Source organism: Crassostrea angulata, chromosome 1, assembly GCF_025612915.1.
Source record: "Crassostrea angulata isolate pt1a10 chromosome 1, ASM2561291v2, whole genome shotgun sequence".
In the NCBI taxonomy this organism is placed as follows: Eukaryota; Metazoa; Mollusca; class Bivalvia; order Ostreida; family Ostreidae; genus Magallana; species Magallana angulata.
This window is the reverse complement of record NC_069111.1, coordinates 1,915,668-1,942,692: the sequence shown is the minus strand read 5'-3', so window position 1 is coordinate 1,942,692 and position 27,025 is coordinate 1,915,668. Positions and strand designations below refer to the sequence as shown.

General features: G+C 32.3%; 1 protein-coding gene across 1 annotated transcript; it reads right to left on the bottom strand.

Moving 5' to 3' along the window:
- Positions 1 to 7,166: 7,166 nt before the first annotated feature.
- Positions 7,167 to 24,949, bottom strand: LOC128176242 (uncharacterized). Its single transcript, XM_052842433.1, has 6 exons — positions 24,785 to 24,949; positions 24,172 to 24,282; positions 22,154 to 22,211; positions 20,404 to 20,528; positions 14,186 to 14,527; positions 7,167 to 8,350 (listed from the first exon to the last, which is right to left on the bottom strand). The coding sequence occupies exons 1-6, from the start codon at positions 24,945 to 24,947 to the stop codon at positions 7,167 to 7,169; spliced, it is 1,983 nt and encodes a 660-aa protein (XP_052698393.1). The 5' UTR covers positions 24,948 to 24,949.
- Positions 24,950 to 27,025: the final 2,076 nt, after the last annotated feature.

Sequence of the window (27,025 nt, the reverse complement as noted above, 5' to 3'; positions counted from 1 at the left end):
AACAAGCTTTACATGTTAACATGTACCTGTTTTCATTTGACAAGTTAACGAAAGTCTTTGCGCGTACAACTGGCATAAAGTTACTGCAGAAAGTATGCTGGTTTATACAAACGGCATTAATTCATAAGAATTTTTTTTTTAGAATACGTGCTTTTTTTTTAGGAGTTTAAGTCATTGTTGTTAAGTTTTTATAATGCACAATGCTTAAAAATGGGATTTGGAAAACAAATCATTGTTAACTTTTTCTTTTCTAGTAAACCACAAAATATGGAATTAAAAACATCTATATATGCATTACATTTTAGTTATAAACTCCATGCATTTAAAATCTACCTTGAATCAGAGCTGTGTGTGTGTGTACCATTACGTAAGCTCTCCCTCGCTAGCGGTCGAGAAAATCGGTCACCATGGTCGCGGCTGGACTACCTAGCGGTCAGCGGTTATCTAATACACGAGAGTTGCGTCTCTCATATATGTGTTTATATATCCGCAAACTCAAGAATTGTTTTCGTTTTGATTACACATATTTATGGATTAAACGATTGGGTGTCAATTAAGAAATCGTTCAGTTAATTAATAAAAGCAATGGCATTCTCAATCTAAAGCAATAATAGACATATATCAATTGTGGGTTTTAAGTTTAAAATAAATAACTTCTATTTGATAGAGTAAGGTCATTATACTGCAATCTTTTCAAAGCTTCCTGGGTTATGAGCTGTGCGGGTCTGTGCGTTGTACCTTTACGTAATCTATCGTTCGCCCACGGCCGAGGATCTCAGCCACGGCTGCACTACATAGCGGTTATTTAATACACAAGATTCGCACACCGAGACGCACACTTCCATGCATATGAACGTGTTTGAGTAAATATAGCCGTAAATACAAGAACTGTTTTAATTTTATGTTATAAAAGTTTGTCCATTTTGTATTTAATTAAATTTGAGTGTAAATGAATATTAATGAACGATATTACTCCAAATCGGAAACATCATCAGACATAAATTAATGGTTGGTTTGTTTATGTAAAATATTTTATAAACTGTTCAAATAATGTTTTAAATCAACAACAACAACAACAACCCCCCCCCCCCCAATATTAAACATTTAAATGATGATCATCCATCGCACATGGCTGAGGAGATCCGGCGCGAGTGGACAAGTGATCCGCGGTCGGTTCGTGATCTTCTACATGTACCTTATCACGCATTCATGTTTCATATTTTGCACGGATTATTATGTTTTCAACTATTATATTGGTTTAAGATGAAAAGATAAATTTATTTTACTTGTACAGTTGATTAAGCATTGATGTATACGAGAGCGTACAAGGTGGTTTAAAAATCAAATCAAATTATAATCAAAGTTCCATATTACATGTTTGTGGTATGTGCTAGCACGATAAAAGAATGTCCAGAGTTGAGGCATTCGATGAATATTTAAAAGAATATTCACATGAGTTTTAAACAACTTTGGATTAGATTCTATCGGTCACATATTAATCACTTCTGTAGTTTTTCTACATGTATACGTTTCATTGTGGAAGCGAACTCATTGCTGCCCCCCCCCCCCCCCCCCTCCTCCCGGCCCGCTGACAGGAGCTCGCGCTGGTATTTTTATTTTTTTTTTGATTGGCGAAACGATATCAAGATCTGTCGAAAATCATTTTTAGTGGCTTCTTCGTATGTGTAACATTTTGTTTCACTTTCCCACCCGTTTGTTCATTCGGTCAGTCTGTGTTTAAAATTGAATCGCCACGTGCGACCGAGAATCTTGTGTCGCTACAGCTCAGAACATATATAGCCCCGGGTCATCAATTCTTATGTAATTGTGTAACAGTTGGAATGGTGCTTTTACTACATAAAATAATAAATAAAAAAAATCATCCACAAAAAATGTTACCGTAACTCAATAGTCAATACCAAAAATAAAATCCGTATGATTACAAACTGAAATCGGTTTTTCAGTATTCGGCGGGATTTGATTTTTCTTCTAACATTAGTATTTTTATTGGTTTTAGAGGTAACGATGTAAAAATACAAACAGTAAATAAATCTGATATTATTAACATTCATAATGTTGAAAAATATTTAAAATTAAATTAGTCACATTCGTTAGGAAACAATGTTATACAAACATCCGATAATTTTTTTTCTATGTCGTATCATTCGCGTAAATAAATATGTCCTTTACATACTCATGTACCTCAGAAAAAATTCAAATGATTAAACAAAAAAGAAAGTTGTAATTACTATTTCGGATTTTTTTTCAAAGTAATTTAACATTGTATTGAAAAGAACAAGAAATAAAAATGATTTAAATTTTTGACTCAATCTTCGTATATATTACCGGCGCTCCTTACATGTATAACGGCGTACAGTGTATAGATTATCATGATCTATTTGAATTAAGTACCATACGTAAAGATTCCCATAATAATTAATTGCATGACTGTGTACATTGTAGGCAAATCCCTGTGCGTTAATTACTTTTAAGACCTCTTGTTTTCCGTCAACAGTGGTTTAAATAATTAAAATGATTACTTGTAAAAATATCTATAATCGGGATTCCAAAGAACTTACTTCCCGCAATTCATAGAAATGATCAATATGTTAATTCTATGTTTACGTTTAATTTTGTTCAAATAATTAATAAATTTACTATCATTTAAATTGTGTGCTTCATCAAATGCTGATTCCGAATACCTGGAAGTCATAAATTTTCCATTGGCTATTGACAAAAAAAGAGACGCTTGACCATCCAATGAAAACAAATACACAGAGTTTGATTGACAGGTTCAGCCAGGTGCAGGTCTCACCCGATGTCCGAGGCTATGTGTGCCGCTTGCGCAAAGCCGAATGGTCTCAGTAAGAGTTATCGATGTCAATAAATAAAAAAAAATACATGCTTATCAAACCATGCTCGTGTAAGTTAAAGTTGATTACGGCTTGTTCCAACAGAAATCATGTTTTGCTAACCGTATTTAATATTTTTTAATATAGCGAATTTTAATATTGTACAGTCATTTTACCGGTAACGAATCAGCATGCGGTTTCGTCGTGCATGCAACTATTATTATCGGAATTACAAATGTTTTTATTTTTTGTTTAAATCGCGTTTCTTTGTCCTTCTAAATTGTAGTATAAAACTTCCGAAAATATAAAGGATGAATTACGGAGACAGTAATTTCAACACCCCCTCCATTTTCCTAGTTTCGAATTCGTTTCCCAGTATCGAATTAAGCGCCCTTTATCACTTCTGGCCGAATATTTTGAGGCAAATTAATTTCCAAAATATACTAGAGGTACATGTTAATGGACTTATAAATGAAGAAGGAAAACAATTGTGGGAATATGTCATTTAAACAAATAACATGATCGTTATTTTCATCATACCGTTTTCCCGTCAAATTGAAATCGGACTTGAACAGTTTTCATTTGCGTTACTTTATAATATTGAATTTTCATAAAAACACTTTATAATAGTAATTGATGATAAGTAGTTGCCATTTTCCTTTGTTTTTCCCGTATATCTATCAATATATGCAGCCAAATAATACTTCTGTCGCAAAGAACCGAAACTATATAGGAAAACTACACGTGGTTCTATTTGAAGTCGTAATTTCATTCAAAGCTCCATTATAATTTGATATGATGCATTATCTTTTTAAATGAATTATATTTACTAATTATCCACTAAATAGGGATCAATAACAAACTTATTTTCATAGTAAGGCTTAATTGTTTTCACACTTTCGTTTTTTCTGCTTTGAACTTCCGGCAGCTCATATGTGGGTCACATTTTTAATTTGTAAACAATTCGGTAAATAATCGTACAAATGGCAAACAACTTCACGCACTGATAGAATATTTATTTCTGTTTTATAATTACCTAGCTAGGATTTTTTAAAACCTCAACTTCGTCTTCAACCAATAATTTTTCTAAAAATTATTCGATATTGGCAAATATTCGTTACCGGTAAAACGACTGTACATGTACCAGTACTGAAACATCGTATAAAAACGTTATATATACATGTACTCTGTAACTAGTCGTCTTTTAATACATATACCTTTCTTTTGTTTGTAAAAAATAAATTAAATTTTGTAAAATGATAAGTATATCATTTCTTCTAGATTTTTTTTCATGAAAATACCTACAAAAGAGTTTTGCCAATCACAAACAGTTTAAAGTACATGTAATGTAAAACACGGGCGCCATTTTGAAACAAATTGTCAGAGAGTTCCGAATAAAATCTGATGAACGTTTCATATTGTTCTCGCACGCTTTGCTCGAAACGATTTACACGCTTTGACCGAAACTCTGCACGCTTTGTCCGAAACGCTAAACGGTTTACACGAAACGCTTCACGATTCACACGAAACGCTAAACGGTTAACACGAAACGTTTCTCGCACGTAAGTCGCACGCTTTTTTGGTGTAGTAGTACGTTTCAGGGTCTGTAAATTTCGTCAGCACGCAACAATTCTAAATTGCACATTGTCTTCATAAATTTAGAAATATTTAAATAAAGAAGTTATCTTAGAGTAAAGGTTACGTGTTTTGTAAACGGGCTCGGTTTAAAAAAAAACCACAATTCCTGACATGACACATGAGTACATACTGTTTATAACAATGTTTGCTATCCTCTGAAAATGTAACTCGCCATTAAATATCTCATTTTTTAAATAATGTTTGTTACGATTACATAAACTGTGTGCGACAAATAGTTTTCCTAAAACATTTTCTTTTTCAAAACACGTTTTATATGCAGGCTTTCAATCACAACACGTTTTTATAACAAAAGCAGAACTGAAAGTTAAGTAATTATAATCGTTTGACACCATATCACATATATTTTCAACTCACAGCAACAACGGAAGACCTACTCGTGGCTTTGCCACGAGCTCTGCTCTAGTTTTTTTCTGTTTTTTTTTTTTTTTTTGGAAACTTGTATGATTCTATACTGAGGACTTGGAGTTACACCTAAAGTAGGAGAGTGTAATAATGATGTTTATCAAAATTATTATTCTATCAGTAATTAACTATTTATTCGGTTGATTTGTAAAGTCATTCCTACAATCCTTCAGTGACTTAGTATGCACTGTACCTGATGTCAATTACATATAAGGTTCTGATACAATAGAATTGGTAACATCTATGTTTTGTGCGACAATCGTATCAACGTATGTGGTTCAAAATGCCTTATATGTGTTTTGAATATTGTTTTACATTAATATATAAAGGCCATAATTATTCATATGTGTGATAAATTTATATATTGACAGTTCTTAATATGAACAATTGATTAGATTTTTATTATCTATTTTCCATTTCATTAAAGTAGTAAATGTGATTGAATTATGAAATGGAGTTATTGTACTTAATAGATGAGTGTGTTGTCTACTGATGTGTATGTGTAAGTATACCGATGTGTTTCAGAGCTATGATATATATTATCTTTCTTCTGCAGTTGCAATAAATCTGTTACGAAGTCTTCATGTTTCCAGTGATAAACCTTGTAACATATAAACCAAGAGATTTGTGCGAATTTCGAGTTACTTTTTTACAATCTATATGAACAAACGTTGTCCAAAGACTTAAATTTAAAATTCAAGGTGCATTTAGTTAGACAATAATCAAAAATTCCTGTGGTGGAATATTTCTACATGTGTTTGTAAACAGCACCAAATGATATAACGATTAAGAATATCAGACCATTTATTTATTAGGTGCAATGTGATGGTTATACACCGAATACCTTAATTGAAGTAAAAAGACATGATTACTAATGGAAGAGAAATTTGAGAAACTAAAAAACAAAATACAATGAAACAATGCTTTTTGAGTTGAAAAATTTCCATTTAACTTTTAATGTTTGTCGAACGATTTCTAAAACAAGCTACATATCATAAAATAATTGTATTAAGTAATCGCTGGGAGATTTTAAATTGTAACCGAATAAGCGATAAAACTAACTTATGAATATAAAATAAGGTGTACATAAATCAACAAGTGCAGCAATAGAGTTACATTAAATTACATTCACAAAAGACATCGGCGATCAACAGTTCAATATACAAACATTTATAAACAGATTAACTATTATTTTATTATCATAGAACAACTATTATATGTAAATTTTTAAATGACAATAATATAATTGTAATATAAGCGTTACAGACCACAATGAAACGAAAACTATCTCTCAATGCTAAAATGACTACCGTATTTTTTAAAAATATTTTTCAAAAATATGTCAACAAAAATGACCTTTATTTAGATCAAGACAGGCTTATCATGGTACTCACGTTTCAATTACATTTTCTATGGAAGTAGTTGCGCAGTTGTGCGTATTTAGATAGGACATTCAAAGATTAGACATCGTACCAAGTGAACGTTTTGGATTGCGTTGATTATGTACCTATAACTATGGTGATCATTGTCAATCGAATGGCTGAATTGCGTTTGAGGTAAGAATTAAAAAAGTATGGTGTCGTCTCTTTTCATAGCAACAGTTTTAAGGATCCCTTTTCTGGGTCATTTTCTCTACTATATCAGAGATTGACAATGTTTTCCATTGATCTTCATTTAAAATCTCTTTTCCTGTTTAACTGCATGTTGACACAGTATTCTAAATCGATAATGTAACCACGAGACGAAAATCTCTCGCTATTCACTTATTTTTGTACCTATACTAGAGTACCTGTTATCATATACATTGTATCGTTTCCCCGTTTCGTTTTTAAGACCTTTTTTTAATTCATTTTAGATCTCATCTCTTTTGTAAAGTTATAAATGTGTTGCCTATGAACATCTTTAAAAACTGACTCAACCGGTATTTCCCTTATCTTGGTTTTTATTATATCACATTTCTCTCCTTTTGAATTATTAGTGGTGTCCATTGTACTTATGTTAACCATTACAATTTCTGTTGTGCTATCCTTCTTCATTATGTTTATCCCCCGTCGCCACCAGAAAGTACTTTATGGTGCACTACTCACTGGAAATAAATCTGTTAAAAACCAAGCTTGTTCCTTTTAATTAATTAAAATTGATTTAATCTCTGCGAAATGAACTAATATTATCGTTATTCCGTATGAATCAAACATGTAGTTTATGCCAGTAATGTTTAATGAGTGGAAAACAAAACGCTTAAAGTTTTTATTCCTAACTCGACGCTTTTCCTAATTTTTCTTGAAATTGCCACCATTGGTCTTGTTTGATCTCCAAAACAGGTTTCATATCTCTAAAATGTTCACATAGATTGCAATTAATTTTTTTTTCTTTAACCCATCCTTTTAAATCTTCTGGTTTTGAAAATTCAAGCAGTTTATCAAAATGATAGGTTCCAAACACTATAAGAGCCATTCTCTTTACGACAGCATGTTGTAATCTGTAGTTTGACGTATCTGCATCCTTGACCACAAACTCATTCGACAGTAAGGATGTCATATAATCTTTGTGTCTATCCTTTTCTTCAAGTGTGCTTTTGAAAATTGAGTCATTCAGTTCATCGCCTATATTTCTCAATTTAGTTCCGAGAGACTTCATTTGTGTTGTTTTGCTGTTGTCATTCTTATGGATACCACATTGGCATGACTTGAGTATTTCATTAAGCATATCGTTTGTGGTGTCAACATCTATCTCCATTTGATTCAGACTCATATAAACCAACATCAGAAACTTTTCACTATCTTCGGAATAATGCATATCTTCTAATTGCTTCTTTAGATATCGTAAAGGACGATTACAAAATACCACTGGACAAATTTTTTGGAATGCACTACATCTAGAAAACAAAGCACATGCTTCCGGGTATCCCAATGAATGACCTGTACCTTTTAAATCTAGCTTTTCAACTTTACTAAAATCTTCATTTGGACTGAAAAATTCAAGTTGTGAGGTCAATATTTGAGTACGATCCCCTTTTGTTAACGTTTTTGAAAGATCTATAAACTTGACGTCCTCCTTGCATGGTGAAAGAGACTTGACGAAATCATATAAATGTTTAATATTTCCATCTAGTGTAATGATTATGAACGGGTTTGTCCAATAAAGTGACATTTTTTTAAATAAAATCTTTATTTTTTCCCTTAACTGATTCTTTTCAACGTTCGTTATTTCCTTCAGGATCGCTTCATCAAAAATAACGGGTTGATTACCAACATCGAGTGTTGAAGAATTTGGTATAATAACTGGATGTGTATTGGTGACAGACACGTACACTTCCTTAGCTGTGGACGTTTTTCCAGACCCCCACTGTCCTACCAAACAAAGTAATTTTCCACCATTTTCTATAAAATTCACTCCTTCACGAAACGCTGCTGATCTGTAGAAAGGCTCATTTGAAGCTGGTTAATAAAAAAAAGGTAGAACATTATGACTATTAAGGGGATATTTGAAATATTTGACTCATAATCATTTTTTTATGTTTTTTTTTATTTAAATGTATTCATACCGAATTGTAGAAGCAGTGGATTACTTTCTTCACATCGCCACTGATTTTCTTCTAAACAATAAAATAAACCATTTATTTCTCTTAAACTTATTTTACTTTTAATATGATACTTGAAACATGGGCTGATATTTTTTGTAAAAATAAATGCATACTTTGAAATTTTTAAAAAAACTATTGACAGCACATGTCTACGTCATCGTTATGTTGTAAATAGGCTCTATGTAGCTTAAACAAAGTATCGCTATTGAAACATTTAATTGTTTTCACTTAAGATCTGACATTTTAACCTGTTGGTCCTCTTTGGCGTTTTAAGTTTGTACTACCGGTACTATCTTACATTCAAGTTTGACTGTATCAATTACTTCAGTACAATGCTGATAATGTTGTCTTGCATAAAAACCATGCTACAATGATAGCAATTGTTCTTACAAGTAGACATTTTGTATCTTTGCCAGGATTACACTAAGCGTTATATTGATCAAAAATACTACACAATTGCATTGATATAGAAATCGGAGAGTTAAGCAGTCATCAATAGTACAAAGTATTAAATGCACTTAAACATAAAAATTATCAATAAATATTTCAATATGAACGCATTATTATAGACTATGAAGGCAAATGTAAAATGTTAATCTATATGTTTTATTTTGTTGGCGAACGTGGCCACCACCTTCGGACTGCCGTATGTAAAATGGCTAGCCCTATCATTAAAACATTACATTATGCATTACATTATAGATTACAGTATGCATTACATTATACATTACATTATGTGTTACATTATACATTACATTATGAATGTCAACCATTGATGACCATTATATCATCCATCACTAATTATGCAACATTAAGACAATTAGTCAACATTATACATTAAAGCATCATGCTCATTATACATTATGACATTATACATTACATTATTGGCTAAATGATTTTGAAAGATAGACAAAACAATACTGGTACTGGGAACAGATACTCAGTATTATTTTGCTATCAAATCTATAAAAACCAAAAGCGTCGCGAAAAATCGCCACATGGTTGTTTGAGTTATGAGAGAACCAGAGTTGGGGTCAATTACTTTGAAAAGTAATTAATTACTTTCAAATACATTGACAATTTTATCAATTACTTACAATTACAATTACATTGATTTTTTAAAATGTAATTAATTGCTCTCAATTACTTTGATAAATGTATTTAATTACATTTCAAATACTTTAGTTTTATTTTTTTAAATCTTGAGAACATATACATATATATTCACAGCATTAAGATATACAGAGCTTTATGTACGGTTATGTTTTTAAAGGTTGTAAAGTTCAGTTCAGATCAGATTTCTTGAAAATTTCTAGAAAAAATTTCTGTAACATTAAATTCATTGAGTACCGTTGAGTTCATTTTTGGTTCTGAATAATATTTTCTCTATAGTGAATTAATTTTTAATCACATATTAAAACTATGTTTATTCAGAAAGTACAACTTTCGGCAGTACAACATATCAGTATATAAATAATAATTGCTATAATTCACAAGAATGAGATATTTTGACTCCGTTAAGTCTAAAATCAATGGGGGTTCTTGGGTATTGGAGGAGTTCACACCTCCACAAAATTAGATCTTTACCTATTGCCCTGGGCAGTGTGTTAACTGTATAAACATATGAAACATTATGGGACATGTAATTATTGTATAAACAAAAGTCCATGCCAAACATGTATAAATTCTATTGATCATTATAAGACACCTTTTTTAGATTTTAAACTTGAAAAAAAAAGTAATTGAGATGTAATTGAAAAGTAATTGAAAATACACAATATTTTTGGAACGTATTTAAATACATTTAATTACTTGTAATTGAAGACAGACTTAATTACAAATTACCTTCAATTACTTTGAAAAATGTTATTAATTACACTCAATTACAAATACTTTTTTCATTTACCCCATCCCTGGAGAGAACAGCCACCGCCAATAACATTGGAGGATTAGCGACGCTTAGTACACTGGCCGTGTTCCACGTTCGCCATTAAAAGAGCAGATTTGTTGCAATGTACTTTGTAAATTGTAGAGTAGTATGTCATTTCCAAGTTCATTTAGATGAACTCCATGCGATTTCTGGATAGCTGATGTAAAAACAACCATTTTGTACAAACAATTTGCTCATAAAGCTGTTAATTCTTTTGGCAGCAAAATTTTGAGATTTTACATTATTGCTATAACGCCACGAAGATCTAGGAAGAATATGAGACCAACCAAGAATGGTGTTTGGAAGCCTGGTCTGAATTCTATGAAATATTTCTTTCATTTTTGTACGTAAGTCAAGAAGAGGAACATTACCAATATCATTTCCCCAACAGTGAATAATTAAAATATCAGGAGAAGGTTCGTACCTCAACAGCAACTGAATTCGAGGGAACAACTAATTCAACGTTAAACCGCCCTTGCCCTGCCAAAGGATGCGATAATTTTGTCGTTGAAGTCCTAGATGAGCTTTTTCTTCAGAAAGGCAAGCGCGTTGGAAAGCCCACTTGATAATAGATGAACCTATTATCCAAATGTTCCTTTCTTGACCTATATAATTTATGATAACAAATATGTATATAAGGAAAAAAAACAAAAATTCTTACTGATTAGAATTTTTTAAATTCTATAGTAGCTTTTGTACGCATTTGATGACCATCTACCTTTTTTCATAATTTCTGATTCAGAATGACCTTTTAAAAAACTATCAGAAGCAGCCCCTATTCGAAAAGAGTGGGAAGTGTAGAGTGAGTTTGAAAGACCTATGATATCTATTGATTTATTCAGTACTGACGTAAACTGATAGCGCGTAAGTGGACTGCCATCCATGTGAATAAAGAGTTGTCCACCAATATTTGGCCTGACCGACAGATATCTTAGTAAAAGCAAAATAGGGCAAATAGCTTGAGTATCGGATTCAACCAACAGAATTGATGAACCTTTTCCTGATTGGTCGGTTTTCGAAAACGGAACAGTAAACTTTAATAGTTTCCTATTAATTGATTGGTCGTTGATTATCTGTATGTCCTTAATGCCTATAATATGGTGAATGTTATTGGTATTGTTCCTTGTAAATTCACCTACTCTCAAAAAGGCATGATATGCCAAAGAAAATGCAGCACAAAATAGGAAGGTTTCAAAATTAGATGAGCAAACATAGCTTGAACTTGATTTGAGCATTTTTAAAATATCTTAAGTTATAGGCAAACGTTGGTCAATTGATTTGCGTGAACGTTTAACACCTTCTCAAAGTTTTCTAACTAGGAAGTATTTTGTATAATCGTTGGTGCATAAAAGTTTGCATTTGAAACTTATTCCAGCTAAATATGATGATATTGTACTATATGCTAAGCCTTTCAGGGACATATGAGCAATGAAAACACATAAGTGGGAAACTGGCGGACCCCAAATGTCGGAAAAACCATAGTCTTTTCGAAAACTTGAAAAAATTCTTAAACTATTATTGTATAAAATTTTTATGTTTGCGGCTACAGAGGTTAGTGTTAGCAGTTCTATTTCAGCTCTGATATCATCCTTGTGAAATCTTCTGGAATGGGCAAAGGATGAACGTCCGCTTCCGGTGCGAACGATCTGAACCTTGTCCACTGTTTACGAGAAATAGAATCGGCGATTGAGTTATTATAGCCACTTATATGCCTTGATTTGAAATAAGTATAATTAATCATAGCATAAAGAACTAAAGGGCGAACCAATTGCATTACTCTTTTCGATTTTGATGTCTTCTTGTTGAGAATTGCCACTAAAGCAATATTGTCTGTATGAAACATAATTTTCTTATTGTGGAAATGGCTTTTGAATAGCATAACTGCCGAAACTATTGGAATAAGTTCTAAAAAAGTAATATCAGATATAATATATGTGTTCTGCCATTCATGAGGCCATTGGAAATAAGCCCACTGACCCTGTAAATAAACGCCGCAGCCAAGTTGTGGATTACCTGCACTATCCGTGTATAGGTGAAGGTCAAAATCGGAAAGCCAATTTATTTCTAAAACATTTAAGCTTCCGTTAAATTGTTCAAGAAAGCTAAGCCAAACACGAAGGTCACTCTTCATACCTTCATTGACCCTTATGATGGGTGCTTAATACCACACATAGCGTCACAGAAACGACGGTTAAAAGCACGAGCTGCAGGAATTGCCTTGGCGCAAAAATTCAAAGTACCTACCAGGGACTGTAAAATTTTTAGTGTTATTTTGGATTTGCCCAAAATCTGTAATATACTATGCTTCAAAGCAATTGTTTTATCCTCAGGTATACTTATAACCATTTTTTCTGTATCGATTTCAATGCGTAGAAAAACCAATGACTTTTTAGGACCAACTGTTTTTTCCTCTGCTAGCGGAATTCCAAAATCTCTATAAGTATTCTTAAAACTTGACATTAACAATTTGCATCCTTCAATATCTTTGGCTGCAAAAATGAAATCATCAAGGTAATGCCTTAATGTATCTTTACCTGTTTTTGTTATTGTCACCCATTCTAGAAAACTAGCAAATTTTTCCCATAGAGCACAACTTATCGAACAGCCCATAGAGAGGCACATATCATACTAAAACTGATTGTTGAATTTAAAACCTAACAACTCTTGGTCAGCTGGATGTACGGGTAATAAACGAAAAGCTGACTTCACGTCCATTTTTGCAAGAAAAGAGTCTGTACCTAAGTTAGCAATCATTTCTAGAACCGCATCAAATGGTGTGTAATGAACCGTGCAATATTGAATAATCTGGGTCAATGAAATCATTCACACTACTTCCTTCAGGGAATGATAAATGATGTATTAACGCCAACCCCCATATTTCTTAGCAACAATGCCTATAGGTGATAATCTAAAATTATGCATAGGTACTTGATCGAATGGACCTGCAACACGACCTAATTCAATTTCTTTGTATATTTTTTGTCTTACTTCCTCTGGGTGCTGTTTGGTTGAAATTAAGTTTTCACATATTGATCAAAAAAGGGGACCAAAATAGTTGATTTTAAAACCATATTTAAAGCCATCCCTCAACTCACTTGCATCCAGAGGTTTAGGATACAAAGAAAGGTAAAGGTGCATATTACACAATTTAATAGGTGTTGTTCCTGGTTTTTTGATAGTTTGTTGTATGGGACTTTTTCCATGAGCCACGTAAAAAGTGAGGAACGGGCTTGTCAGAGCTTGGTTGCGACATAACTGTTTTGTTGTTTTGATATTTTTCATGACATTTAGTTGCCGAGTGTTTACCAGAACATTTCAAACATGTATGACTATAATGACAATATTGTCGCATACAAAACCCCTTATTGTTAAAATCAAAGCATGCATTTCGCTGAGGCGATTGTTGCCCAGGCGCGCTTGATGGTGAATTAATAAACAAAAGCCATAATTCTTGATCGATTTGGTTCCAGGGAATACAATCATTTCTTGCTTTCTTGATGCGAAATTGTCTATCATATTCCCTCCAACCAAATCAATGTGATCGACTAGCAGCAGTTTTTACATTTGCCATATATTTTAGCATCTTTTGTGCTTGATCGGGATGGGCTACTAAGTATATGCTCATGTAAATAAAAAAAGCATCTAGCCATGTTTGGATATCAAAAATTTTGTTTTGATTCACTGGTTTGAAAGACAATTGACCGTTATTCATAACAATTTTGTTTTCCTGGTCATTAACTTGATGTCTATCTAATAAACTGTACAATTCCACGAATTCCCCCTTCATAATTTTTTGTTTTGTAGCATGAGCTACGTGCATGCCGAGTTCATCATTAACGCTAATTATAGCATTGTTAACTTCTAAATCTAAATCTGCATTGTTTGAACGAACATTAATGCAATCAAAACTGGTACCTTCATATGAATCTGGCTCATGTGGGTTGATGATTGTTTCAATTTTTTGCTCAGAGTCCGTACTCGGGCCTGCCAGGGATTCCAAGTTGATTGCTGGTGGAGATTTTTCAACCGGTTGTTGGTTTCTTGAAACCACGCCATTATCTTCCCTCTGGGATATTAATGTCTGGATTGTCTGTGTCAATTCTGTACGAAAGCCGAGAAGGATCATTCGAGATTCGAAATACGAGATTCGAAATACGGGATTCGAGATTCGAAATTCGAGATTCAATATCTAAATTAACCAATCAAATCATGGATCTGAAACCTGTATCCTAGCAACATCAAACTGTTCTAAAAAAAGATCATTCGTACATGCTCTTTCCTACAAATAAATGTCTTAATAGCTCTTATATAGTGGTTATAAAGTGGTTAAATTAACATTGATGAATTAACCCCACACAGTATAAACAATTACATTAGAAATAACACTGTTGGCTTTGCGAATCTAAGTGGTTTTGTTTGCCCTGTATGTATTTCCCCCCGAATAATTTTAACCCGAAGTGTATTCGCCCCAACTGTGTAAAAATCGGCTAGCGAAGAAAGATCTGTTTAATCTAAATGTTTTAGCTATGAAACGAAACTCAATGAAATAATCGACATGTCAAAATATAGATTATGATAAAGTTTTAAACCATAGAAGATATAATGATGTACAACCTCAAAGACAAAAATCCAGATAAGAATAGTGTATTGTAGTGTATGGCAATGCCATTGTCGATATGAGAGAGAGAGAGAGAGACAGAGAGACAGAGAGAGACAGAGAGAGAGACACACAGAGAGAGAGAGAGAGACAGAGAGAGAGAGACAGACAGACAGACAGACAGACAGAGAGTTTTGTAGTGTCAAATTCAGTTTTGATTTAGAATTTGAAATTGATTTGATTTGTTACAATTATATATAGACAATAATTAAGCCTCTAAAACGAGAAAAGAGAGGAGGTAGCTAGGGTAGGGCAGACCAACTACATGTAGCAAGCTTTAATTTTAACGGTGTTACCTGTGATTTACATCGACTCTCTCTCTCTCTCTCTCTCTCTCTCTCTCTCTCTCTCTCTCTCTCTCTCTCTCTCTCTCTCTCTCTCTCTCTCTCTTTCTCATCACCTAGCATTTCCTTTTCCGTGAGGGGGTTTGGGGTATTTGTGATGTCTTACATTAGCTAGCGAAAATGATAAAAAAAAACATGAAATTTTCTTTAAATTGTGTGCGGATGTTGTACGCCAATAATCTGTTTTCAGTATATACATTTCAAGAGGGGGGGGGGGGGCTATATAGTCTTAATTAATTTGTCAGTTATTCTGTCACCACTTTGTTTTCTCTTCGTTTTCCAGGTTTTTTTTATTTGGCTCGGCAAATTAATATAAAACTTTCTGTGTAGCTCCATAACGATGCACTGTAGATAAATTATGAGTAGTTTTACTTTTGATAAACAGGTACATATCCGTACTTGATTTTTAATTTGACTCTTATAATCGGATTTAATATTCCAATAATTATAGGGTAGGAAAGAGTGCATATATTTACCCAAATGGACCAAAATATAACCAAATGAATCTAAAAATTTTGACAAAATTAGTTTTAAACGTCCGACTCTTTTTCAATTCTAATCGGGTATGTCCTTTAGAAAAATCTTGAACCACACACATTTAAGCATTTTTCATTTTTTATGGGGAGGGAGGTGGTGCCGGTAAAGGACATGTATTGCTTGTGGCAGTTGTGCTATACTCTCATTTGTTATAATAGGTAATACTACATATTGATATAAAATGAAAGTTTCCAATTACACTGTACATAGCTTTTATCACGCATTTTGACCCGTGCGATAGTTTAAAACAATTTTCAAAGCATTTAATGTAATTTAACCGATCATTTTTGAAATTTAATTTGATGGATCCCCGCCAGATACGTCCGCCTTCTTGTATATTAGAATTACATGTACGTTGACCAAATGTACACATTAACTTAATCGGCTATGTTATGGGACGATAACATTTTTTATCAATGTTTTTGCAGGATATGTAACAAATAACAGCCTATTTGTGGGTTTTTGCACTGATTATTTGAGATAATTTGCCGCCATCTTTTATGCATTCCACACACCACTCACAGTTTCTTTATTTGGTGTTCTGTGTGTATGGCGACAAATTGGTAAATTTGCACCACTCACCCCTTGTAGCTTCATCCTGATTACCTTTTATCTGGCTAAGTGTAATGTAGTAGTATATTAAATACACACATCTTTGTTTGCAGTGCTTATTTACATCTTTAGAGATTTACTTACAAAAAAAGTAAACATTTGTATGACTTATATGTAATTATTGTCAATTTTGGTGCGGGGGGGGGGGGGGGGGTAGGGGGGTAGGACACTACAGAGAAACTTAACTTGGCTGTGAAACATATGCTTTTATTCTTTCTTGTTGATATATCAATGAATGAATTATAACAAAATATATGTACTACAATTAATTTTGAAATATTCATGCACAATCAAATAAAAGGTTTTACTGTTCTCTGCACAAGAAATCGGCAATGTGAACAAATTGGCACCCTATCATCCCTACCTTTAATTGTAGAGAGTAGGTATCCTTCTATATTGAAAACAATTCCAAAAGTAAGACTCATAATAAGTTGTTTACTGAGGAAAAGGAAAAAAAATTGTACTTATTAATAATTCCGTATGATGTGATAATATCTCAATGATTTGTTTATAATCATAGTACTAGTGTATCACTGTATGCATACATAAAAACGAACTAGTCTACTTAGATATTCTGTGTAAAAGTAAATACTATACAAATATTGACTGGGGTTGAGGGCAACATTGATTATATTAGCCCCCGAGGGACGAAATATTGCCCGACGCGAAGCGGAGGGCAATATTTTCGTCCCAAGGGGGCTAATATAATCAATGTTGCCCGAAAACACAGTCAACATTTGTTTTGTTATATGAAGAAACAAACCAAAATTTAAGAAATTAATTGAAAACAGATCGCCGTAATTATCTCAGCTCAACAAAGAATTCACGAATTCAATTTTGTGCAAAGTTCATTTCCAAAATATCCTCAGCATCAAACGGTCACTTGTGATATTCCGCCGACCGTACGAATTATCAGACAGGTGTTCTATCTGATTTTACTTCACAGTAATTCGCAAATCCTTATATCCGTTATGATAGCAAACCGTTGCATTGCGCGTTCGTTGTTTACTTGCCTTGACTGACTGTCTATTATGACGTCACCTTGTTTTGGAGTCGCGAAGAATTATTTACGTCACCGTTTACGAATCAACAAATCAGAGGCGATTATTTGAAATAGAGGGAATGTTCTCTAGATATTATTCCTAGCCGGTCAATATCTAAAAAATATTGACCGGTCAATATTTTTCGGACGAGCTGATATTACAATTATTGACTATTCGTCTATATAGAGTTATATAGTGAGAATATACTACTGAATATAACAAAAATAATTATTTAGTAAGGTAGGGAGAAGTGAACATAGCATTTATTTGTATATAAGAGCATGTACGTATGATTTTTATTTAGAACAGTTTGATGTCGCTAGGATACATATTTTCAGATCCTTGATTTGATTGGTTAATTTAGATATTGAATCTCGAATTTCGAATCTCGAATCTCGTATTTCGAATCTCGAATCTCGAATGATCCTTCTCGGCTTTCGTAATTCTGGGAGGATCATTTGAGATACAGATGCAGCTACTTCCTCGATGCTGACTCCGCTATTCGTCGGGTCTGTTTGGCCCGGTACGTTTTGAAGTTTCGACCTCTTAGTCCTACCCGGTAGGCGAGCTTTCCCGGCCAATTTCATTTTATCGGTCTGCCGAACATCCTTTGAATGGGAAGCCTGACGGGGCTGCATTTCAAACAATTTTCCTTCACTCAGTCTACCCAGCTGATCTGTTTACAACCGTTGTAGAATGTGACGCAATGAGAAAAAAAGTATGACGTCACAATGTATACGAGGAATGAAATTTCCCAGTATTTTTTATAGTACAGTTAGGTTTGTTCATTGCTATAAAAATCTGATTTATTTTTAAAAAGAAAATAAATTTTAATGTATCATATCTATTCTCAATTATTCGATAACATACAATTAATATATGTGAAAAAGAACGTAAATTAGAAAATAGTTAATTACATCTATAAAAGTGGCCCACAATTCATGGGGATAGCAATTAACCTAAGCATAAAGGTGAATTTAATTATATTGATTCGCCTAAACTGCATTAAATACATATTGTCAATTTGATTACCTTTGTGCACTTTTCAAAAGACTTGTCTACCCTTCATTAAAAATTCATAGGTTCACTACAGTACGTATTAAATTTTACTATATATTCTAACAAAATTGTGCAACTTTAGATAAAGATTAAAAATTCAAAACGACCTTCTGGAAAAAATTCTCTTGACATCTTTTTAAACAACGCTTTATTTACAATTTTCTAGTATACACACGTGCATCCAGCAAGGCGTGAGGCTTTGTTTTACTTGAAGTTACACATCTGCTTGGAAATTAAGCCAGGACCTTTTCAGCCCCTTCGGAAACAACACGCATCAAAAATTCAAAGGACCTTGCATTATTAAAAAACTCGGATAGTTAGACCTCTTACACACTGATTTACTGTTTTTCATATCATAAAAAAAATTAGCTCCTGTTACGTGCGAAAACGCCCAAAATTCAAAGTGTAATTCGGGAAATAGTTTGCCCCAGCCATGTGAACCATCAGTTTAATACTGTTATGACACCATAAAATATGAATATTTCAATATTTTAATATTTTTTAAGAAAGGAAAATCTTCCAAAAAATTTTACTAAAAGATTTGCACGAAAGAGAGTCGTACTAAACGATATTTTTTAAAAAGAGGTTCAGGGCCACATTGCTCACCTGAACAACAATAGCAATAACTTATCTTTATAGTATCAAATACAAAATTTTTAGACAACGTAGTAGCGTATATCTTGTTTTTAAAGATTAACAATTTTGCTCCATTTTTTTAAATAGAAAATTAAATTCCTTTTGATCTTAAGGTTTTCAAATATGATTTATAATTTTTTTTCTCTATTTATTTCAATGTAAATATTCCACACACCCACTCCCCAAACCATTGTGGCCTCACTCTTCCAACCACTTTGTGATCCCATCATACCCCCAGGATCATGATTTAACCAACTTGAAACGACAATGATTAAGTATGTTTTAACACAAGTCACTGCTTTTATGGTCAAATGGATATTTAGAAGGAGATTTTTTTTAAAAATCTCTTTTATTCCTTTATGTGAAATTCTGACTATCTGTGTAACCCAACCCTACCCATGGGGATCATTATTTAAACAAAATTGATTGTACACTACCTGAGGATGCTTTCGAAAAAGTAAAAAAAAATTGCAATTTGTTTTTTAAGACGACTTTTAAAGATTTTCTCCATATATTCTAATGTAAAATTTTGACCCTCATTTTAGCCTTACACTACCCAAGGGGATCATGAATTGAATAAACTTGAATCTACACTACTTGAGAATGTGTCACCACTTGTTTTTCTTGCCAATTGGTTTATAAGAATAAGTTTATTGAAAAACACAAACAATTCAATAATTCTTAATCATGTCCCCTTTAAAGGAGACGTGGCTCTTTATTTGAACAACCTTGAAAGCCTTTCCCCCAAGGACGTTGTGTGCCAAGTTTGGCTGAAATTTGCCAGCGGTTCTTAAGAAGAAGATGACAATGTGAACATTTTACGACAACAACATCAACGAGGACGACGACAGACAACGGACAAGCCTTTGGCTTAGGTGAGGTAATATCAACTAAAATTTTATCAGTTGTACTAAGCAGCTATTAGGTATGAATTGCTATTGTTATAAATGGACGGCATTAAACTTTTGAAACAATAACTTCAGTGAAATGCAATAAAAGATATTTAATTAGACGTAGTTTTCCAAAACATGTGTTAATAAAGGTAAAATAATTGCTACAACTTGATAAAAACCACAAATAATGACTTACTTCTCTTAAAATTTCGCCGATTTCGGCACCACACAACACAGCATGCAATGAAAAGACAGATGAATAATAATAATACTACTCCAACAAGGATCCATGGAAGCGGTAGGACATTATCTTTAGAAACTCTAAAATAAACACAGAAAAAAATTAGACCATTTGTGTACCAAATATTTCCCTTTTTACTTTTTTTATTATCAAAACTACCATGAGGTTAAGATATTAGCATTTAATTAATAGTATTTTTTTACCTAACAAGTAATGAGCATTACTGTTTTGTTTAATGACGAAAATAATCCGGATCCGATCCTAAAAGTAGTTACATGTATGTTAGCCCACTTCAATTCATGTATATGTGCTCACAGTATTTTACTGGTAGAAATATTTGGTCTGATGAGGTCACAGCACACTACAGAAGCATGTTATTTTGTGTTATAAGTATGTCTGCATTGAGAAAACACATTATGCTGTTGCTTGCTTTAGTTTTGCCTGCATTTATATTGCACAATGTCTGCAATTTTGAATTTTGAAATGTTCGTCAGTTAAGCTGGCCTAATGTTAAACATAAATTGGCTTAATTTCTTTATACTTAAGTCTTACGAATAATAGTGTCAAGCAAGCGTCAAGTAAAAACATTTATGTACAATATGGAGGCTAATTACTTGGTCAATTATGTTATGAAGAAGCACGCCTATTGCTTGTGCAAATAAGTAGAAATTCAGTCAATCTAGAAAATGACACAGTTTAAAGTGTTGAACGCTGATTCATTTGTGTGTCTCTATTGTTCACATTTCGTGACAACGTCATTAACTTTTAAAAGTTTTTATCCTCTACGAGGAGGCATTCTTTGGCAACACCTTTGACTTGCTAGTGCACAGTTACATTTGCCTCCTTTTTATTTCTACATAAAACAAACACAACGTTTATATAAAGAATAAAATAAAACTAAACCTAGTATAAAATAATTTTAAATTGTTTTAAAGTAACTGTTTTTGGCTAATTTAATTGCATTTGGTTAATAGACAGGGCGGATTCTCCTATCAACAGTGTTTATGAATAGATATATATTTGTACTTCTTTTGACTGTTTACTTTATGTTATTAGCAAACTATCGTTTGTAGTTAAATATATATACATTACAAAACGCATGTAGTTCTAGAATAAAAGAAGTACAAAAACTACTTAACGGGTTCTTACAGATATAGTACCTTTCGTGGTCTTTTGTGAAAACCATGTGTTTTCTCGGACTTTTTGTCGCTGTTTAATTTCCTTTTGAACAGTGAATTTCTTAGGGTTAAATCATATACTAAATTGAAAATGTGTCAGTCTTTTATCTCTCAGTCGAACAGTTAGCATGATTACAGGCCAATTATAGTGCAGAGTTTGCCGAAGGTGTGTGTTGGGTATACAACAATAGTCAAATTCGTCGCAATGTTCGTTATAAATATTCTCAAATCATGACTTCTACATAAAACAATATTTTTACAAACCACTTTTTACAAGACATACTATAAAATATCATCATCTATTAAAAGCAAATCAGCGAATTATATTCTAAGTTTAAAAGTCATTCAAGTGTGCATAATGTTCATTAAATCTTCTTAAATTATGTTAATTTTTTCTTGATCTATAATTCCCTATATCCCCTCTCAAAACACATAGTTTTGTTTTCTAGAATGTAACTTTGTTGATATACATCGGATTTGAGATATTTATTTTGAAAGAAAAAGCTGAAAGTATATGTTGTTCTTACTGCTCATCCCCTGTCATCTCCCGATACGGAATAAATGTTGTATTTATACATACAGGATCTGCAAGGAGATTTTTTTAAAAACTTTCAATAGTACGTATTGTATCATATAAGTGAAATAATGTAGTTATATATATACAGTATATTCAAAATTCATAATATAACAATTAGGAATGGAGCATTTGGTTAACATGTTAAGAACACTTCATAAATCAATAAATAATTAGAAACTCCAAGAAGTATCCTTTTTTCTTAATAAAAGAATTAAACTTGATGTTTGACTATAACAATGAAAAAAATGACAATAAAAAACTGTCAACCATCTCAAAATCCATCAAACGAAATACAAATTCAAAGCAGAGGAACACGGACCTCTAAAAAGATAGAGGTAGATCAGGTGGCGTGGAGGATTGAGCATCCTCTGCTGACCAGTCCCACCCGCCGTGTGCTCTTTATCGTAATCAGCTGTAGGCAATTTGGTGTTTAATTATGGTTTAACAATTAGTATGAAAAACGTCAGTCAGCATGCGACCAAATGGAAGTGTATTTGCTGACAAAGTCGTTGCATCGACCATAGAACTTACGAAAAGATGATTCAAACGAGACATGTATAAAAACAAGAACGCTTTTTAAAAGGAAATGATAGTGCAATAAGATCTGTTATTACACGAAATTTCTCACAAACAAAAAACGCTCCATATATTTTTCAGAAATTTTGCATATTTAAAAAATTCTTTGTCATTGATTAAATATACTGTCACATGCATTTGAAATTCTGATAAACAAAACTTTTAGTTCCGTGAAATTAGATTTTCTGCATGTAAAAATGTCTTTCGTTCAGCATGTGATTTCATTTTATTGATTTGATTTCAACATATTTTATTATGCAAATATACATTTAAATAAATGCATTAGGCAGTAGGAAATGTTTACTTAAGCCTTCTTCATAAAGTTCATTATATAAACATAACCTATCCGAGATCTGTGAAGCTTTTTGAACAGTGCAAACCTAATACAGTTGTGTTCGTAATACTATTCCACGTTTTTTTTATTTCAACTCTTAGTACCATTTCAAGTTCTGAAGTACCCGTAAACCTTGAAAATTAACCGGATTTAAAAATAAGCCGATTTTGTATATAAGCCACTTATTTCTTGCACTAAAATTACTGAAAAAAATAAGCCTAAAAGATTTTAGACTACAATAAAGTCTCATGTGTAGCATGCACCTGTGTATATCATTCCGTGAAAAAATCTGCTGTATCTATGCATTATACATAGTGTATTCAATTTGGTTAAAAGTGATAACGTACGTTTGTGAATCTGAACCAAAGCAACCAACAACGGTTATTATTAAACTGATAAATAATCCAATTATTTGATTATCGTAAAATGATCTTTGTGAAAAAATCGTCATTATCAAATCATACAAATGATCGGTGTCCATCAGTATGCAAAACAATTCTGGCATCACGGGACATGAAGTTATTAATTTTTAATCAAATCATAATGATTGCTTATCTTCCTATACATATATAAACTGTGAAGTCCGACAGGACAGTACATGCTTCAAACACCGTAAATTGTTAAAAAAACATTGACCACGCAACGAGTCATCAGGTGGATGGTTTCGTAATGGCGAATACATTGGCTAGAACTTCTTAGATACAAAGAACAGTGGTCAGAGAGAGTTAGTATTCTAATACATGGAATGAAATTCAATCAAAAATACTTTATTACTTTCCATATTTATCCAAGAGTTGTTTACCATATTTGGAACAGTCAATAGTTAACAATCGATCAATTACGATTAATATTGTTTTGTTAATAAACCGTGACTATGATCTCATCGTTACGGAATTTTTGCATTGATAATAAGCCGCGATTTGAAAAAAGACGGTTTAGAAAAAAGTCCCAACTCTTTTGTTTACCCAAAGTTAGAATAAGCCGCGGTTTTTTCAAGTTTCTAGGGTATATCATTATATGTTTACAAAATTGAGAAATTATAAAATTAAGCCTCTTACATTTGTAGACCTCATTTGACTGAAACTGTTCCTCTGGGCACGATCCAGAGGACACATTACATGGAACTACATCGAGATTGTAAGAACCAGTGTTGTATTCAGGACAGAAGTCTATGAAAAGTAATAAATCAAAATGTTTAAAAAATACAGTGAAACAGTCATGTTAGATAATCGCCAAAGATAAACAAAACTTGTCCTTAAGTAAAGTTAAGTCACGATCACAAGACAAGAAGGAAATAAATGTATTTCAGTTATACAACACTTTGTTTAAGTTCAAGAAATTCGTCCTCATTCAAACATTGTATTGATTTTACAAAGTAGTTCAGTACCAGTGCTTAAATTATAACTTAAAAAAGGTATTTGTACTCCCTTTGAAAAACAAAACCAGAGTGTGTTCACACTTTGGTGACATACTGAATAATGTTTGTGAAGTTACAAGAAACAACAATGTCTTTATATTGAACAATAGTGAATTTAGAATTCTTAATTTGATGCTTATGTTTAAAAGAAAATCAACTGCGTCCAAGTAGATCGCAGTTTTATGTTTTATCATTTTAAATCAATGTAAAATCGGTTACTATGAACACGGTTATATAGGTTTAAAAATACTTACTTGGTTGGACCCAGATAGGTTGTATACATATCTCACCTATTCTTTTCCTATCATTTTTTACACAATGATAAACATTTGTGGAACTCTGGCAGTTAAATAAAGCTTTATCCTCTTCATACGATGCTTTGTCATAAGCACAAGGAGTTTTGCGTACCTCAAACATGGCTTCTATTAGAGCTTTTGATTTATTTATAGCATTAGACATGTGACATGTTTACATTTTATCGATTTTAGTGTCATTTTTTTTCTTTTTCTCGCACGGTATACATCATATAACTGCTTATGTTGAAAATTGCATGATATTGATTTACATGAAAATAATGGATGTAAAATAATACATGTCTATAATATCCATTTAAGGGTTATAGAGATATTATTTGCTAAGACAATAAGAAAATGGAATGCAGTGATTGGTTAATTGTTTGTATTTCAACGCTTGTTCAATGATATTTCACTTCCTTAGTTTGGACTGGAAAATTGCTTTAAAATTAAAACTAATTTACTATTTAAGGACAAAAATCTATAGTTCTACTAACGGGTCGACATGTCGCAAAGTTTTACTGCATTACTTACCATAAAATCTTGTTGAAGCATTGACTGACAAACCCTATTAGATCAGAAACGTTTTGTAAAAAAAAATTAAGTCATTCTTTGAAGAATTTGCTAATAATGTCCTTTGTAAACCAATTATATTTCATTTAAGCATTGAATGCTTATTTTTGGATGCCGTCGATTCTATGACACACCAAGCTGTGCAGACAAATTATCATAACGCGCGGTATTCCATTTGTCTGCACCGCATGGTGTGTCATAGGACCGACGACATCCCAAAATAAGCATTCAATGCTTATATTTATATTTTCATACTGTTGTCTATTTGCATTAAATATGTTATTTCGCCGCTAAAAAGCCATTAATTACGCTCTTAGTCAGGGATATAAAATATATATGGAACAGCCATGTTAAAATGTTATTTAGTTAGCTTCCGCGACAAAAAATATAGTGCCAGAAACATTGTGAGAAAAATCTTCTTTATTAAGGAGTTAATATATGTTAATGATTGTTTGTCAAAAGTACAAATCAATTTAGTTACCGAAGATTAAAAGTTTCATTTAATATTTCAAAAATAAATATACTCAAAACACGTAAATACGGTTATATTTGTGTTCACGGCGCATGAATTAGCAAAGTGTATTCATAGAAAATTGAATGTCGCAGATTTCCAATACAAACATAAGGGGAAATATGCATTAATTGTAAATATAAAGATATCAAGAATGACATGTCACTTCTTTCGGGAAAAAGTAGGATAAAAAATAAAACTGATTTGCGAAACTGAAAAAAATGTATCAATTTGATATTCAGCGGCCTAAGTATTAAGATTTTTTAAAAACATAGCAAGCAATACTTTTACTACACATGGCAAATTGAAATGCATGGGTTTTTTTTATCCTAAATGTGAATTGTTCCTTTTTATTTCCTGTATCTCTACACGGTTGTTTATACATAACTGTTTTGCATATCAGGGAACGAGAAATGGTTTCTCCCTGTAATACAAATATCTTGTTTCAATAATTGAAAACAAAATGAATTTTGCTAGAATATCACTATCTTAATCAGTAAATAAGTTTATTTTATTTTTTTACTATAAAATCCCCACTTAAGATAGAATGCAACAAAAATGTTAAACAAAAAAGTATAATAAGTTATATAACCAAATAAGCGATCAGACTTACTTATCAATATATAATTAGGTATACATAAATTTACAAGTGCAACAAAAGAGTTACACTAATTAACATTTACAAAAGACACAAGTGGTTGACGGTTTAATATACAAAAATTTAAAAACAGATTAACTAAAATATTGAAATAACAATTGTTAAATGATATTACGTCGTCGATATACCTGAATGTTGAGTTGAAAGCCAAAGCGAGAGAGTTATTTTTTCACGTACAAGTTTTTGTTTGAATAAATTCTTATTTAATAAGAATACAAAAATAGATCGACTAAGAATGGGGCACAATTGGTACCCATGGGAATTCGAACAGATTGTTGGAAGACTTGATTTCCAAAAACTACATAGATGTTGTTTATCAGAAACTCAAGCATCTTTTTAATGTCAACTTTTTTACGATATACTTTCCTTATAAACGTTTTATACATCAGAATTAACAAACCATGCAGAATAAGTGAATCATAAATTTCTGCTTAAAAGTAGAGAGGACTGCTTAATAAGG

Coding starts and splice junctions, on each gene's coding strand:
- LOC128176242 (XM_052842433.1), bottom strand. CDS start 24,947: ATGTTTGAGGTACGCAAAACTCCTTGTGCTTATGACAAAGCATCGTAT. Junction 22,212..24,171: donor GTCAAATGAGGTCTACAAAT/GTAAGAGGCTTA, acceptor ATCTCCTTGCAG/ATCCTGTATGTATAAATACA. Junction 8,351..14,185: donor GGAATTCGTGGAATTGTACA/GTTTATTAGATA, acceptor TTTATTAACCAG/CTTCAAATGAGCCTTTCTAC.